Consider the following 16302-nt stretch of genomic DNA (forward strand, 5'->3'; position numbering starts at 1 on the left):
ATATAAGAGTCGAGGAAGAAACTATCGCGGGAGGAAGTTTGTTCATTTCAACCAATCCCTATGACTTATGCAGAATTATTACCGCATCTGGTTAGCAATTATATGGTTGCACTATGTCCAGGGAAACCTATAGCACCACCCTACCATAAAGGATATGACTCGAAAGCTGCGTGCGATTACCACTTTGGGGCTGTATGACACTCTACTGAATATTGCATAGCTTTAAAATATAAGGTGCACGATTTTCTTAAGGGGGGGGCCTAATCCAGCGCTGCTCGCCAATACTCTATCTTTGGTTTGTCAAACATATTTTCCAAGACATACATCCGTTAAGAAGTAAGAGCAAAAAGGAATGAGCCAACATTCTAGCAAATCTCAACGAAAGAACGGTCCAATGGTACTCCTGGAGTCAAGATATAAATGAGGTGATTTGTAGATGTGGTGTCTTTGTCGATGTTCCCCTCATGGGAACTAAGGGTGTATAAATTATAGTCCCTATGTGGCATTGAGACAACTGGGTTATCCTATGACGAAACCTCTAATGATGGATGTAACAAAATCTTTTGTCATTCATGGACAAGACGTTTATGATGCTAACTTGCTGCAAAGAATACGTAAGTCTTGGGGAGATTTCGTTAGAAGAGGTCAAGAATTAGGGCCTAGAAGTTGTGGTATAGGAGAGGAATATCATAATTAGGTGAGAAAGAGGGCCATAGTGATCAAGTTGCCTTTTCAGATCACCACCATTACCCCCGAAGAAGTAACAACAAAATCCTTTTTCAGTAATGAAGATTTAAAGGTCGACTTAGCTCTCAAAGGACAATAAATTGAAAAATTACAACAAGAACTGGAGATGGCTCACCAGGCTTATAGAGATATGGAGTATAAGAATACCCAACAATCCCTTATCATTGAGAAAGTACAAAAAAGGGCAAGAGAGGAAGAAGAAAGCAAGGAGAGAACTCAAATATGTTTGCGGGGTGCGAATGAAGAGTTGAGACTCATACGTCAAGAAAGAGATGATGCATTGATTGAAGTTCTCAGGCTTAAAGAGTTGCTAAAGAAATCTGGGGAAAAACATGAAGTCATTCGTCGACAAGAAGCAAATCTAAAGCAACAAATAGAGAGAGTAAAAGCGGAATGTGAAAGCAAGATCATGGTAGAAAGGCAATGTCTAGAAGAGATTGTTGAGGTATACCGAGTTGAACTTGCAAGAAAAGAAGACGAGATACATACACAAAAAGACACTATTGAGAGACTTGTTCAAGAAGGAATGTTTTTGATGTACCGTTTCTCCAAACTAGTTTATTTGACCAACTCTGATATCGGAGATATTCCACCGTTATTAAGAGCTGCTGATAGGATGGCTAATCCTCTCTCTACCCCTCAAGAGATCTCCATTTTTATTGAACATTGTAAAAGTTTAATTGAGCAAATGAAAAAATCGACGGCTCATTAAGTTTTCAAATTTCGTGTTTAGGTTTCTACTTTCGTTTTTTAATTTGCTGCAAAACTTGTATCTTGCTTTTTCTCAATGAATTAAATTTGGCCCCACTTTTGATCCCATGGCCCTCTCCTTATGGTCTTCCGCTAGGTTATACCCCACCCATAGACACTCATCTCCCTAACAACAATACACTGGTCGTGGCTACAAATCCACAACATGGTACTAGCGAGTTCCCTCAAGTGCAACCTTCACCCCTTACTTCGGGCTTTCCTGGCTTTTCATCGCAAGGAAAATCTACTGAAGCTATGCCGATGATGTTAAACATACACCACGAACCTCGACTGCTCGAGAGCAATCAATCCCAAGAAAATGGCAAGCCTTGGAAGAACGCTTAAGAGTTGTCGAAGGGGGAGACAATTATGGATTTGATGCTTCAGAACTATGTCTCGCTTCTGATGTTATAATACCTATGAAATTCAAATTTCCTGAATTCAACAAATACAAGGGAACTACATGCCCCAAGAACCATCTTATTATGTATTGTTGAAAAATGGGTTTTTGCGTCCATGACGAAAAACAGCTAATCCACTTCTTTCACGACAATTTGGTAGGAGCTTCCCTGAGTTGGTATATGCACCTTGAGCGAGCTCATATCGGCTCTTGGAAAGATTTGGTGGATGCCTTTTTGAAACAATACAAATATAATCTCGATATGGCTTCTGATAGAATGCAACTGTAAAATATGACAAAACGAGACAATGAAACATTCAAGGAATATGCCCAACGATGGAGAGAGCTAGCTTCCCAGGTTGAACCCCCTATCTGAAAAAGAAATGGTGACCATGTTCATAAACAATCTTCAACCTCCGTTTTATGATAAAATGATAGGAATCGTCTCGTCAAATTTTTTAGACCTCGTCATCATAGGCGAAAGAGTAGAAATGGGATTGAAAAGCGGAAAGATTGCTTCCGGCTATCTCGGATTAAATAACATAAAAAAGCCGCCCGCAGGTGTGAATAAGAAAAGAGGTAGAAAGCCGTTTTGTGGCGTCAAACCCAACTAATCCTTCTTTTGTGCATCGCCCCTACGCCGCTGCAACCTCACAAAACTCATGTACCCTAAGTCAAAACTTACAAGGGAATCAAGATTCATATAAGAGTCGAGGAAGAAACTATCGCGGGAGGAAGTTTGTTCATTTCAACCAATCCCTATGACTTATGCAGAATTATTACCGCATCTGGTTAGCAATTATATGGTTGCACTATGTCCAGGGAAACCTATAGCACCACCCTACCATAAAGGATATGACTCGAAAGCTGCGTGCGATTACCACTTTGGGGCTGTATGACACTCTACTGAATATTGCATAGCTTTAAAATATAAGGTGCACGATTTTCTTAAAGTTGGATGGTTGAATTTCAAAGAAAACGAGCCTAGCTAGAAAAACAATCTCCTACCAGTCCATGGTGGGCCAATAATGAATGCTAACGAAGAGAATCACCAATTAATAAAGGAGGTCGAGAAAATTAAGACCCCAATGGGATTGATTTTCTCTGAGTTATGTAAATTTGGGTTAACCCCGAGGAAATGCCGATGGGAAAGCAAGATGCAATTTCCACCTCAATGAAGATCATTCCATGGAAGAATTCAAGGAGTTCAAAAAAGAACTTCAAAAATTGATAAACACAGGCACCGTTCAAATAGGTTGTTGGGAAAAGGATGACGGTTTGACCGCAACCCAATCAGAAGAAAAACTTGGCATAACCATCCCAAAGCCATTAGTCATTCACTTCACTAAAGAGGAAACTACGAATGCCGCCAATGATCTGATGACCTTAATTGTCCAGATACCAACCCCTTTTCCATATAAAGACAACAAAGCGATACCTTTGAACTATAATGTAGAGGTACATCTGGCTGAACAGAAGAACAAAGATGTTTCTAGCTCTAAAACCACCGCCGTCACGAACATTTCAGGGATAGAAGGGATGACTAGAAGTGGTCGGATATACTCCCCATGAACATCACAGTAAGAAATAATAGTGGCGCCTGAGAAGGCATACAAAGATAAAGGGAAAAAAAGTAATTGTAATAGAAGAAGTTGAAAATGAGAAATAAGTTTCTAATGAAGAAGCTCGAGAGTTTCTCAAAATCATCCAACAAAGTGAATACAAAATAGTCGACCAACTCAACCATACTCCTGCAAGGATTTCATTGTTGTCCCTATTGATGAATTCTGAGTCCCACCGAAAGCTATTGATGAAAATACTAAACGAGACCCATGTCACTCACGACATCACCTTGGACAAATTTGGAGGCATCATAAATGACATCACTGTCAACAACCACCTAACCTTCACAAATGATGAGATGCCGACCGAAGGGAGAGGACATAATAAAGCACTACACATATCAGTAATGTGCCTCGACCATATAATATCAAGGGTCCTCATTGACAATGGTTCCTCGCTGAATGTCATATCAAAATCGATATTAGCAAAACTACCTTGTGATGGTACATATATGAGACCAAGCCCCATGGTTGTTAGAGCTTTCGATGGGAGTCGCAGAGAAGTAATGGGAGAAATCGAACTCCCAGTTCAAATAGGCCTGGTCACATTTGAAATCACGTTTCACGTGATGGATATTGTACCCGCCTATAGTTGCTTGTTGGGAAGGCCGTGGATCCATTCTGTCGGTGTAGTGCCATCAACCTTACATTAAAAGTTGAAGTATATGGTAAATGACCAATTGGTAATCGTGTCAGGAGAAGGAGACTTGTTGGTGAGTAAGTTGTCCACCACACCTTATGTTGAGACGACAAAAGAAGCTCTAGAAACTGCCTTCCAAACACTAAAAATCATGGACATCTCTTACGTCGAGACGACACCTATAGAACAACATATGTCAAACACTGCTATTATGGTGGCTAAGTTCATGTTGAGCAGAGGAAACCATCCATGGCACAGGTTGGGGAAGGATGAAGAAGTGCTTAAAGAATTGGTGGAACTTCCTGAGGATAGAGATAAGTGGGGTTCAGGCTACAAACCTACAAAGGCTGACAAACGGAGATTGGTCAAAGAGAAAAAAGAAAAAAGATTAGCTCGGATTTAAAATTGAAAGCCAAGAATTGAAAGGATTCCCATCTGTGACATCCAACAGAGTTTCCAAAGTGCAAGACCAACAAGTGAGATCCATATTGCTGCAGCTGGAGATGACATGTTCACCGAGGATGCTAATTGGATTCGTCCGTGTGGTGTACGAGCAGAAATCAAGAATTGGAAAATAGTCAAGTCGCCTATAATATTTAATGCAGTTCCCATGTAATTCTAAAAGCATTATTACTGTTACTAAGACTTTAAGATGCTTCATTATATTTAGGATGGACACAATTTTGTTTTACGAGTACTTTGAATTTCAATAAATGCATTCTCATTTTATTTTTTTTATTGTTCTTTCTTACCGTTCTCATATTTTAACATTCATTCGCCAAAATTCTTTTTTCCCCCCGTATCCTAGCCTTGAATCCTGCAGATTTGGAAATAGTTCATTCACATATGACTATACTAAGATCTCGTCGCATAATTTTCACTATCTTGTTATTTAGATTGTAGAAGATAATGAAGAAGACTATGAGCCTCCTCTAGAGTTGTTAAGAGCAGTAGAACGGGAAACCAAGGGTATTGTGCCTTATGAGGAACCGATAAAAATTATTAATCTAGGGACAAAAGAAAGAAATTAAAGTTAGCACCATATTAAAGAAAGAAGTGTATCACAAACTAGTCCAACTCCTACATGAATACAAAGATGTTTTTGCTTGGTCATATGAGGATATGTCTGGATTGGATACTAGCATAGTGGAGCATAAATTGTCCTTAAAACCTGATTTTACTCCGGTCAAACAAAAATTAAGGCGAATGAAGCCTGATATGTCATTAAAAATTAGGGAAGAAGTAAAAAACAATTTGACGCAGGGTTCTTGGCTGTGGCAAATTATCCCCAATGAATAGCCAATATCGTACCGGTGCCGAAAAAAGATGGCAAAGTTCGAATGTGTGTCGATTATAGGGACCTTAACGAAGCCAGTCCTAAAGATGATTTCCCGTTACCTCACATCGATATTCTGGTTGACAATACGGCTCGCCATTCAGTCTTTTCTTTTATGGATTGTTTCTCTGGGTATAATCAAATTAAGATGGCAACTGAAGATATAGAAAAAACAACTTTCATCACCTATTGGGGAGCATTTTGTTACAAAGTAATGCCTTTTGGTATGAAGAATGCTGGGGCAACCTACCAAAGAGCTATGGTAACTTTGTTCCATGACATGATACATAAAGAGGTAGAAGTTTATGTAGACGATATGATTACTAAGTCACAAATTGAAGAAAAACATGTTATTGATCTAAAGAAACTCTTCGAAAGACTTAGAATGTTTAAGCTAAAGCTTAATCCTTCCAAGTGCACTTTCAGCGTTAGGTCGGGCAAATTATTGAGATTTTTGGTTAGTCAGAAAGGAATAGAGGTTGAACCCGATAAGATTCGGGCCATTTCCGAAATGCCTCCCCCGAGTACAGAAAAAGAAGTTTGCGGGTTTTTTGGGAGACTAAATTATATTTCAAGATTTATATCACAACTAACTGCCTCTTATGAACCGATCTTTAAACTTTTACGGAAAAATCAAATAGTTATGTGGAACGAAGAATTTGAAAACGCATTTGAGAAAATTCGACAGTATTTGCAAAAAGGAAAATTCGACAGTAATCTGGGCCGACCCTTGATTATGTATCTTACAGACCTCGACAGGGCCATGGGATGCGTGCTAGGTCAACACAATGAAACAGGAAAAAAGGAGCATGCATTTACTATCTAAGTAAAAAATTTACAAATGTTGAAACGCGATATACAATGTTAGAATGTACTTGTTGTGCCTTAGCATATGCGTCCCATCGCTTGAGGCAATACATGTTTTGCCATACGACTTACTTGATATCCAAAATGGATCTGGTCAAACACATTTTTGAAAAGCCCACTCTCACAGGGTGAATTGCTCGCTGGTAGGTGATGTTATCAGAATATGATATTACATATGTTACTTAGAAAGCCATCAAAGTGAGTGGCTTAGCAGATTATCTAGCTAATCAACCTGTGGATGATTATAAGTCAATGCAATGCGAATTTCCAAATGAAAGCGTCATGGTTTTGTCTAAAGAATGCGATGATGGAAAATGGACCTTGTTGTTTGACGGGGCCTCAAACATAATGGGGCATTGGATTGAGGTTGTCTTAATATTTCCCGAAAAACAGTTCATACCTATCACAATGAGCTTGTGCTTTGATTGTACCAATAATATGGCAGAATATGAAACTTGTGCCATGGGAATTTTGACGGCTTTGGAATCAAAAGCGAAAGTTCTGGAAGTATATGGAGATTCAGCCCTAGTCATTAATCAGCTTAACCAAGAATGGGAAACTTGAGATAAGAAGTTGATACCTTATTTTACATACATAAAAGAATTGTCTTTACAATTTGACAAAATCACTTTTCACCATGTCCCTCGAGAAAACAATCAATTGGCTGATGCTTTGGCTACTTTATCCTTGATGTTCCAAATATGTCGAAACGATGAAATCCTATCCATTAAAATGGAGAGCCGAGATCATCCTGCCTACTGCCAGGTAATGGAGGAAGAAACCGACGGGAAACCATGGTATCACGACATCAAACATTATCTTATAAATAGAGAATATCCTCTCGGAATATCAACAAATTAAAAAACAACTCTGAGATAGTAAACTACGAGCTTTTTCGTGAACAAAATTATTTTGTATAAGAGGAATCATGATATGGTACTCCTCAGATGCGTTGATGTCAATGAGGCGAAAGAAATTCTACAAGATGTCCACGACGGCTCTTATGGGATCCATATGAACGGACACGCCATGTCTAGAAAGATTCTTCGACCCGGATATTACTGGCTCACCCTAGAAAAAGATTGTTTTAGTTATGTAAAGAAATGCCATAAGTGTCAAATATAGGCTGATAATATCCCTGCCCCACCAATGCCCCTGAACACCCTTTCAGCGCCCTGACAGTTCTCAATGTGGGGCATAGAAGTCATCAGAATGATCGAACCAAAAGCATCAAATGGACACGACTTCATCTTGGTGGCAATCGATTACTTTACCAAATGGGTAGAGGCCACTTCGTACGTTAATGTAACAAAAAATGTGGTAGTCAAATTCATAAAAAGGGGGTTTATATGTCGTTATGGCCTACCAAGCAAGATCATTACTGATAATGCCACAAATTTGAATAACAAAATGATGGATGAATTGTGTGCCACCTTTAAAATTCAACACCACAACTCGTCCCCGTACAGACAAAAAATGAATGGTGCGGTTGAAGCAGCAAATACAAACACCAAAAAAATTATTCAGAAAATGGTTGTAATATACATAGATTGACATGGAATGTCTCCGTTTGCACTACACAGGTATCACACCTCGATACACATTTTAACTGGGGAAACCCCTTTTTCCCTAGTATATGGGATTGAGGTTGTGCTACCCATTGAAGTTGAAATCCTCTCGCTAAGAGTATTAATGGAAGCCAAACTAGAGGAGTCGGAATGGGTACAAACCCGTTTCGATTAATTGAATTTAATTGAAGAAAAAAGGTTGGCGGCCTTATGCCATGGGCAATTATATCAGAAATAATTGAAAAAGGTGTACGAGAAAAAAATAAGTCATCGAGAATTCTGGGAAGGAGACTTGGTGCTAAAAAAGATCTTACCCATTCAAAAGGATTATCGTGGGAAATGGACTCCTAACTATGAAGGCCCATACGTCGTGAAGAAAGCTTTCTCAGGTGGAGCTTTGATCCTCACGAATATGGATGGAAAAGATTTAGTCTTCCCTGTGAACTCAGACGCCGTAAATAAGTATCATGCTTAAATAATGAATACCCGCTAGATTGAAAACCTGAAAGGGGCAACCTAGGCAAAAACTAGGGTACAAAAACATAATGAATACCCGCTATGTTGAAAACATGAAAAGGCGACCTAGGCAAAAAAAAAAACACCCGGTAGGTTGAAAACCTGAAATGGGCAACCTAGGCAAAAATTGGGTAAAATAATAGTAATAATAATAGTAATAACAATAATAATAATAATAATAATAATAATAATAATAATAATAATAATAATAATAATAATAATAACAATAACAATAATAATAACAACAATAATAACAATAATAATAATAATAATAATAATAATAATAATAATAATAATAATAATAATAATAATAATAATAACAATAACAATAACAACAACAACAATAATAATAATAATAATAATAATAATAATAATAATAATAATAATAATAATAACAATAATAATAACAATAAAAATAACAATAAAAATAAGAATAACAATAATAATAACAATAATAATAATAATAATAAAAATAATAATAATAATAATAATAATAATAATAGTAATAATAATAGTAATAATAATATTAATAATAATATTAATAATAATATTAATATTAATATTAATAATAATAATAATAATAATATTAATATTAATAATAATAATAATAATAATAATAATAATAATAATAATAATAATAATAATAATAATAATAATAATAATAATAATAATAATAATAATAATAATGATGATGATGATAATAATGAATACGTTGAAAACCTGAAAGGGCAACCTAGACAAAAATTAGGGTACAAAAAAAATATCTGCTAGGTTGAAAACCTGAAAGGGCGACCTAGGCAAAAATTAGGGTACAAAAAAGATATAATAAATATCTGCTGGGTTGAAAACTTGAAAGGGCAACTTAGGAGAAGAAGAAAAACAACAATATCAACAACAAAAACAAATAATATATACTCAAAAGGACATAATCTACAATATGGATTAGACTATGGCACGAGAAGTTAATACAATCTTCTGTTGAATTACTAGTAATCAAGTCGGGTCTTCCACCCATTTCTTTTGTTTTATCTTATATATATATATATATATATTTTATATTGAACCTCAATATATTGATATATACTTTTATCATCTTTATAATTTAACCCTCTTTCCCGAATGCATCTTATGATTATCATGTACTGAAAAATAAAACATATACCTCGATATAATGAATTGTGATAGAGTCGGATATAGTAAAGGTTTTTTTACAGTACAAGGCATACATCAACATGAGACTCAACTTAAGATCACAATGGTAATTCTTCTTCCAAAAAACAAAAAAGAAAGGAAAAAAGAAGACGACAAAAGAGAGATCAAAGACATCAAGTTCAAGAAAAATGTATAAGTGCTTTTCTCATTCATGATTTGAATGATCGTGTCCAATAAAAATATTAATAAAAACCAACATATCCATTCATTCATTCATGACATTTCATAAAACCAGAGTCGAGAAAACGACCCGCATGTTGAAGCCGGGAAAACGACTCGCACCTGAATCCAATAAAACGACCCGCATCTTGAAGTCAGGAAAATGAATCGCACCTGAAGCCGAGAAAACGACCCACATCTTGAAGTCGGGAAAACGAATCGCACCCAAAGCCGAGAAAACGACCCGTATCTTGAAGCTGGGAAAACGACACACACCTAAAGGCGAGAAAATGACCCGCATGTGGTAGCCGGGAAACCGACTCGCGCCTGAAGCCGAGAAAACGATTCGCATGTTGAAGCCTGGAAAATGACTCGCATCCGAAGCCGATAGAACGACCCGCATGTTGAAGCCGGGAAAACGACTCGCCCTCGAAACTGAGAAAAGGACCGGTATCTTGAAGCTAGGAAAGCGACTCGCGCCCAAAGCCGAGAAAATGACCCGCATGTTGAACCTGAGAAAACGACTCGCACCCGAAGCCGAGAAAACGACCCGCATGTTGAAGTCGGGAAAACGACTCACACTCAAAGCCGAGAAAACGACCCGCATGTTGAAGCAGGAAAAACGACTCGCACCCAAAGCCGAGAAAATTACCTGCATTTTGAAGACGGGAAAACGACTCGCACCCAAAGTTGAGAAAACGATGAGTATCTTGAATTTGGGTAAATGACGTACAAAAATCATATTCAGACAAAATTAGAGTTGCCATCTTTACTTATCACTTACTTTGATTCTCAAAGTAAATTCTAAGTAAAGAGGGGCAGCTGTTGACACCTAATTTTGTCCGCTACTTTAAGATTTTTTTATGAAAAGTAATAAACATAAAAAAATTAAATAAAAAATAATAATGATAAAAATAATAATAAAAATAAATAGTTAGACATTTAAATTTTAGAAAATCATGGATGCGTTTGGATTATGTTTGCCTCTGATTCTTTTTCAAAAAAATTTCACTATTTCTAGATTATATAAAATAAAATAAAATAAAAACAAACATATTTAATTGAATGAAAATAAATAGATTGATGGTAATAAAAATCGTTATAATGATCATCATTTGAATGAAAAGAAACCAAAAAGAAATGAATCAATGATAATAAAAATCAGTATAATGGTGATCAATTGAATAAAAAAGAAACCGAAAACATGAATCAATGGTAATAAGAAACAAATTAATGGTGATCAATTGACAATTATTACCTTGTCTTTTATAACCTACATCAAAAGAGTCTATAAATAGTCGACACTAAGAGTAGAAAAAAGGGGGAGCATAATTGAGAGCACAAAAAAAAAAAAGAGAGAGAATAATAGACAAAAGAGGAGAAGAGAATGTGTTATTGGGAAAATCAGTCTAGCAAAAATCAATTCAACAGGAAAGTATCACTTTCTTATTGTTTTTCTAATTTTCTGCTTATTAGCCGTTGTATCGCACCTTTTACAATATATATATATATATATATTCTCTTTTTCTGTTTATGCAAAAAAACAAACCTTTATGTTAAACTTTCATTTTTTAAGTTGTTTGTTCATAAAATTGTTTTTTTTTTGCAACACAAAAATAATAAAAAAAGTATAACTAATTGATGTTTATAGACCAAGAAAACAAATTTCACTATATTGTAATATAACAGAAAACTCATATAATGTCTTTATCAAATAACAAAAAAAATCATAACAACGAATAAATAGTTTTTTTTCTCTTATGATTAGAATTAATGGTCGATGTCGCCGGATGAAAGTCAACCTCGCTCGCCGCACCATATCACTCACCCCAATGGTTGGTGGCGTTTGTGTCATGACAGATCCGACAATGTACGAGCAAATCTTTTAACAGACTGCTTCACCGTCGCGTCCAATCCGACAATGTACGCTATTTTCTAACAAAAACTAATTTTTCTTTACTTTAAAACAAAAATAGAAGATATAATCCACGAACAATCATCTCACTTTTTTTTTGTTGTTATTATTATTATTATTATTATTATTATTATTATTATTATTATTATTATTCTTACGTTTTATTTTTTTGTTTTTTTGATACGTATAGAAATAAAAAAAAATTAAAATAAAGTAATAATACAAATCGGACAACACATAAATATTTTCTACGCAAGAACTTCATTTGTTTTGATTTCCCTATTGCACTTGGGGATTTGTAGGAGCAAGGTTTTTCCCTTGTCAAACTAAATTAATAAAAAAATGTTTTTCCCTTTTATTAATGAAAATAATTTATTTATTTTTTATATTATTTTTTAGGGGTAGAATAAATAAATAAATAATATGTATACAATTAATTTTAGGGTAACCATTTTTAATGGACGATGTAGGATAATATTATTTTCCCTATTTGTAATCGACTCCCGAATCCATTTTGTTTTTGTTCAATAACTTTATTTTAGGTTTTATCTAATTTTTCCTTTTAAAAAATAAAATAAAATTGGTGGCGACTTCTTGTTTTCGCGGACAAACCGGACACGACAATATTATTTTCTTCCCACATTATCAAATTTATTTCTCCCTCTTTTATCATTAGACAAAAATATTTGAAAGTGAGACTTTTTTTTTAACATGAATATAATATAGTACACGAAAATATAAGAACTAATGTAAAAGTCAACTACTTTAAAGCTATCACAACATCAGTCAGGTATGAAGGTATGATTTAGATTTTTCTTGATGAAGTCAAACCTACCTTCAGATAGTGGTTTGGTGAATATGTCAGCCCATTGGTGTTCACTGTCTACAAACTGAATGTTTGGTACCTCTTTTTGAACAAAGTCCCTAATAAAATGGTGTTCGATTTCTATGTGTTTAGCTCTAGAATGTAAGATAGGATTTTTGGTTAGTAAAATGGTAGAAGTGTTATCGCTATAGATGAGAATGTTGGATTCTAAGATTTTGTAGTCTTATAGTTGATGTTTCATCTAAAGTAGTTGAGAATTGCAGTCAACTGCTGTATTGTGTTCAACCTCTAGTGTTGAAATTGAAATGATGTTTTGTCTTTTACTTGACTAAGATATTAAGTTGTCAGCTAAAAATATGTAGTTGCCACTAGTGCTCTTTGTCTTAAGTTTATCTCCAGCATAATCAGAATCACAATATCCACTAAGTTTGTAATTAGGATACTTCTTGTAGAGCAAGGTAAGGTATCTAAGGATTCTTTTAACAACAGTTAAATGTGATTCCCTAGAGTTAACTTGAAATCTTGCACATAGACATACACTAAACATGATGTCAGGCTTGGAAGCGGTAAGGTTAAGTAGGGGTTCTATCATTCCTATATAGGTTTTTTGGTCAACTTTTTCGCATGAATCATATTTTCCAAGTAAACAAGTAGGGTGCATTGGTGTAGCCATATGTTTGCAATCACTCATATTAAACTTCCTAAGAAAGTCTTTTTTATATTTAGTTTGATGAATGTATATACCTTTTTGACTTTACTGAATTTTTATCCCTAAGAAGAACTTAAGTTCTCCCATCATACTCATTTGAAATTCAAGCTGCATCAATTTAGAAAATTCTTGACAAATAGTGCCATTAAAAAATTTTAAGCAAGAAGTTACTAAGTCTATCATACCACACCATATGTGCTTGTTTTAGACCATACAAAGCTTTCCTAAGTTTAACATAGACTTCTTCACCTATATAACCATTTAGAAAAGTACTTTTAACATCCATTTGAAATAATGTAATGTTACTATTTGCGGCAAAAGAAAGTATGATAAGAATAGTTTCTAACCTGACCAATGAAGCAAATATCTCAGTGTAATCAGTGTCATCTTGCTGAATGTAGTCTTGGGCGACACGTCTTGCCTTATTTCTGACCACATCACCTTTTTCATTTAGCTTGTTTCTGAAAACTCACTTGGTTCCAACAATGTTCTTATCTTGTCTAGATACTAGATCGCGAACATCATTCCTCTCAAATTCATTGAATCTTCTTGCATTGCAAGAATCCATCCATCATCTGTTAATGGTTCATCAATAGAGGAAGGCTCAATTGATGAGAGTAACCCAAATAAACTGGTATCTTTAAGTGATGATCTAGTCCACAAAGGATCACTTGGACTTCCAATGATTAGAGTTTCAGGATGAGATGACTGGTACTTCCACCCAGATATTTCTTCTGACTTATCTTGACTATTTTTTACTTGATCAGATTCATCCTTTGAATATTTGTCATATTCTTCTGATTTGCTTGTATCCTCTGATTTTTTTCAAGTTCTTTTGGTTTGTCTGCATCTACTTCCTTTGGTTTTGATAAACCTGCACTATCATCATCTTGCTTTGACTTTTCAAGGTCAAGCTATTTGTCATCAAATTTAACATGTATAGATTCTTCCACAATATGAGTATCCCTATTATACACTCTATAACCCTTGGATCTTTCAGAGTATCCAATGAAGGCACACTTTTGAGATCTAGAATCAAATTTACCAAGGTTATCCTTAGTGTTTAACATATAACAAGTACAACCCAATTGTTTAAAATAAGAGATGTTAGATTTTTTACCTTTTCACAATTCATATGGTGTTTTATTCAATATAGATATAATATATACTGTGTTTTGAATATAAAATGCAGTATTAATTGCATAAGCCAAAAAGTGTTTTGCAACATTCATATCATTTAACATGGTTCTGGTCATTCATATATACTCTATTCTTTCTTTCTACAACTCCATTTTTTTGGGGTGTTCTAGGAGAGGCGAAGTTGTGAGAGATTCCATTCTCATCACAAATTTTTTTAAAGAACTTGTTTTCAAATTTTCCTCCATGATCACTTCTAATTGTTACAATCTTAAAACCCTTTTCATTCAGTATTTGTTTGCAAAATGTGATAAACACTTTATGGGATTCATCCTTACTTCTTAAATTTTTTACCAATGTCCATCTAGTGTAATCATCTACTATAACAAAGTCATATTTATTTCCACTTAGAGAGGCAGTTTTCACTGGCCCAAAGAGATCTATATGTAAGAGCTCAAAGGCTTTGAGGTAGAAACTGAGTTCTTAGGGATAAAAGATTTTTTTTGTTTGTTTTCCCTTTTGACAAGCTTCACACATAATTTTAGTTTTGTAACTAAGCTTAGGTAGACCTCTAACTAGTTGAAGTTTATTTAGTTTTGAAATTAATCTAAGGTTTGCATGACCTAATCTTTTGTCCCAAATTAGTTTATTTTCACTTACTTAAATAAGACAATAAACCTCTTGTTTCTCTATACTAAACAAATTCATCTTATAATGTTGTTTTTCCTTTGACCTGTAAAGAGTACAAATTCATCCTTCTAACTAATTGTCTTGCATGTTTTGTGATTGAATATAATATCATAATTATTATCACATAAATGAGTAATACTTAATAAATTATACTTAAGACCTTTAACAAACAAGACATCTTTAATATAAGGGGAAGTACCATTACCAACTATACTTTGACCAATGATTTGACCTTTTTACTTTCCTCCAAAAGTCAATGTGCCTCATTTGCTCAAAGTTCGTTCTTGGAACATACACTTTTCTCCCTTCATATGTCGCAAGCATCCACTGTCCAGGTACCATGATTGGTGTTTTAACTTGATTGTTGAGGACATATACAACAAAGATAATTTTGTTCTTAGGTACCCAAATTTGGTTGGGTCTTGGTTTGTTAGTCTTGGAAGGTTTCTTGTCTTTCCTTGTGTTTAACACGAGACAAGACAATTTGGAGTGACCTTTCTTATAGCAAAAAATACACAAGAAATTAGAGGAAATATGTTTAAGTTCAATTCCAGTTTCTTGAAACCCTATACCTCTTTTAACATTTCTACAAACTTCATAAATCATAGAAGCATATTTGTTTCTTTCCATTGTACCTTTAAAATTTTCCAATTGCTTACCACTCCTTAAGGCTACAACTTTACAATGCTCATTGGGATTGGCTTCAAGTTGTTTTGGAAATCAACCTTGGGGTCTACTTGAAGAAACAAGTTTTTAGGAAATTTGGGTCTATAATATCTTGCTATAGATGACCAAGATATCAACTTTAGAGGTCAAATCATTAATATCGACCTCAACATATTCATTTTTCTTTGTTTGAGCCTCCACAAAATTCTCAAGAAGAGATTCTAAGAAGCAAATTATCATTACATTGGTCTTGATTAATCCGATAGGAGAAGTTGGGATAGTTAATCCAACCCTAATTATAAGATTGGGAAAATGGATCATTCTGCCTTATTTGGTTGATACCATTAAGAGCATCAATTTTCTCCATTTGTTTATCTTGTGGAGGAGCAACACCAAATTGGAAGTTTGTAGAAGCATGTCTTTGAAGCCCACAAAAACCAAAAGAAACATTGGAGGTACCCACAACATTATCACTTGCGTTACCCTTTTCAAATTTATCGAAACATTGGTTCAAGACATTACATTTGACCATGATCAAGTCA

At 34.8% G+C, this 16302-nt stretch overlaps 2 protein-coding genes across 2 annotated transcripts; both read left to right on the plus strand.

Annotated features, from left to right (window-relative positions):
- Window positions 1-6356: 6356 nt before the first annotated feature.
- On the plus strand, window positions 6357-6926 carry LOC113785791 (uncharacterized). The gene is made up of 2 exons (XM_027332827.1): window positions 6357-6455; window positions 6549-6926. The coding sequence occupies exons 1-2, from the start codon at window positions 6357-6359 to the stop codon at window positions 6924-6926; spliced, it is 477 nt and encodes a 158-aa protein (XP_027188628.1).
- Window positions 6927-7094: 168 nt separating this feature from the next.
- LOC140919626 (uncharacterized) lies at window positions 7095-8405 on the plus strand. The gene is made up of 3 exons (XM_073366221.1): window positions 7095-7159; window positions 7946-8084; window positions 8178-8405. Exons 1-3 carry the CDS (start codon window positions 7095-7097, stop codon window positions 8403-8405), a joined length of 432 nt encoding a protein of 143 aa, XP_073222322.1.
- Window positions 8406-16302: the final 7897 nt, after the last annotated feature.

This window comes from Cicer arietinum, chromosome 3 (assembly GCF_000331145.2).
Source record: "Cicer arietinum cultivar CDC Frontier isolate Library 1 chromosome 3, Cicar.CDCFrontier_v2.0, whole genome shotgun sequence".
Classification (NCBI taxonomy): Eukaryota; Viridiplantae; Streptophyta; class Magnoliopsida; order Fabales; family Fabaceae; genus Cicer; species Cicer arietinum.

Excerpts from the sequence above, each read along its gene's own strand:
- LOC113785791 (XM_027332827.1), top strand. The coding sequence starts at position 6,357 with ATGTTAGAATGTACTTGTTGTGCCTTAGCATATGCGTCCCATCGCTTG. Across the intron at positions 6,456-6,548 it reads TGATATCCAAAATGGATCTG|AAAGCCATCAAAGTGAGTGG; the intron begins GTCAAACACATT and ends TATGTTACTTAG.
- LOC140919626 (XM_073366221.1), top strand. The coding sequence starts at position 7,095 with ATGGAGAGCCGAGATCATCCTGCCTACTGCCAGGTAATGGAGGAAGAA. Across the intron at positions 7,160-7,945 it reads GAAACCGACGGGAAACCATG|GTATCACACCTCGATACACA; the intron begins GTATCACGACAT and ends TGCACTACACAG. Across the intron at positions 8,085-8,177 it reads AACTAGAGGAGTCGGAATGG|GTGTACGAGAAAAAAATAAG; the intron begins GTACAAACCCGT and ends TAATTGAAAAAG.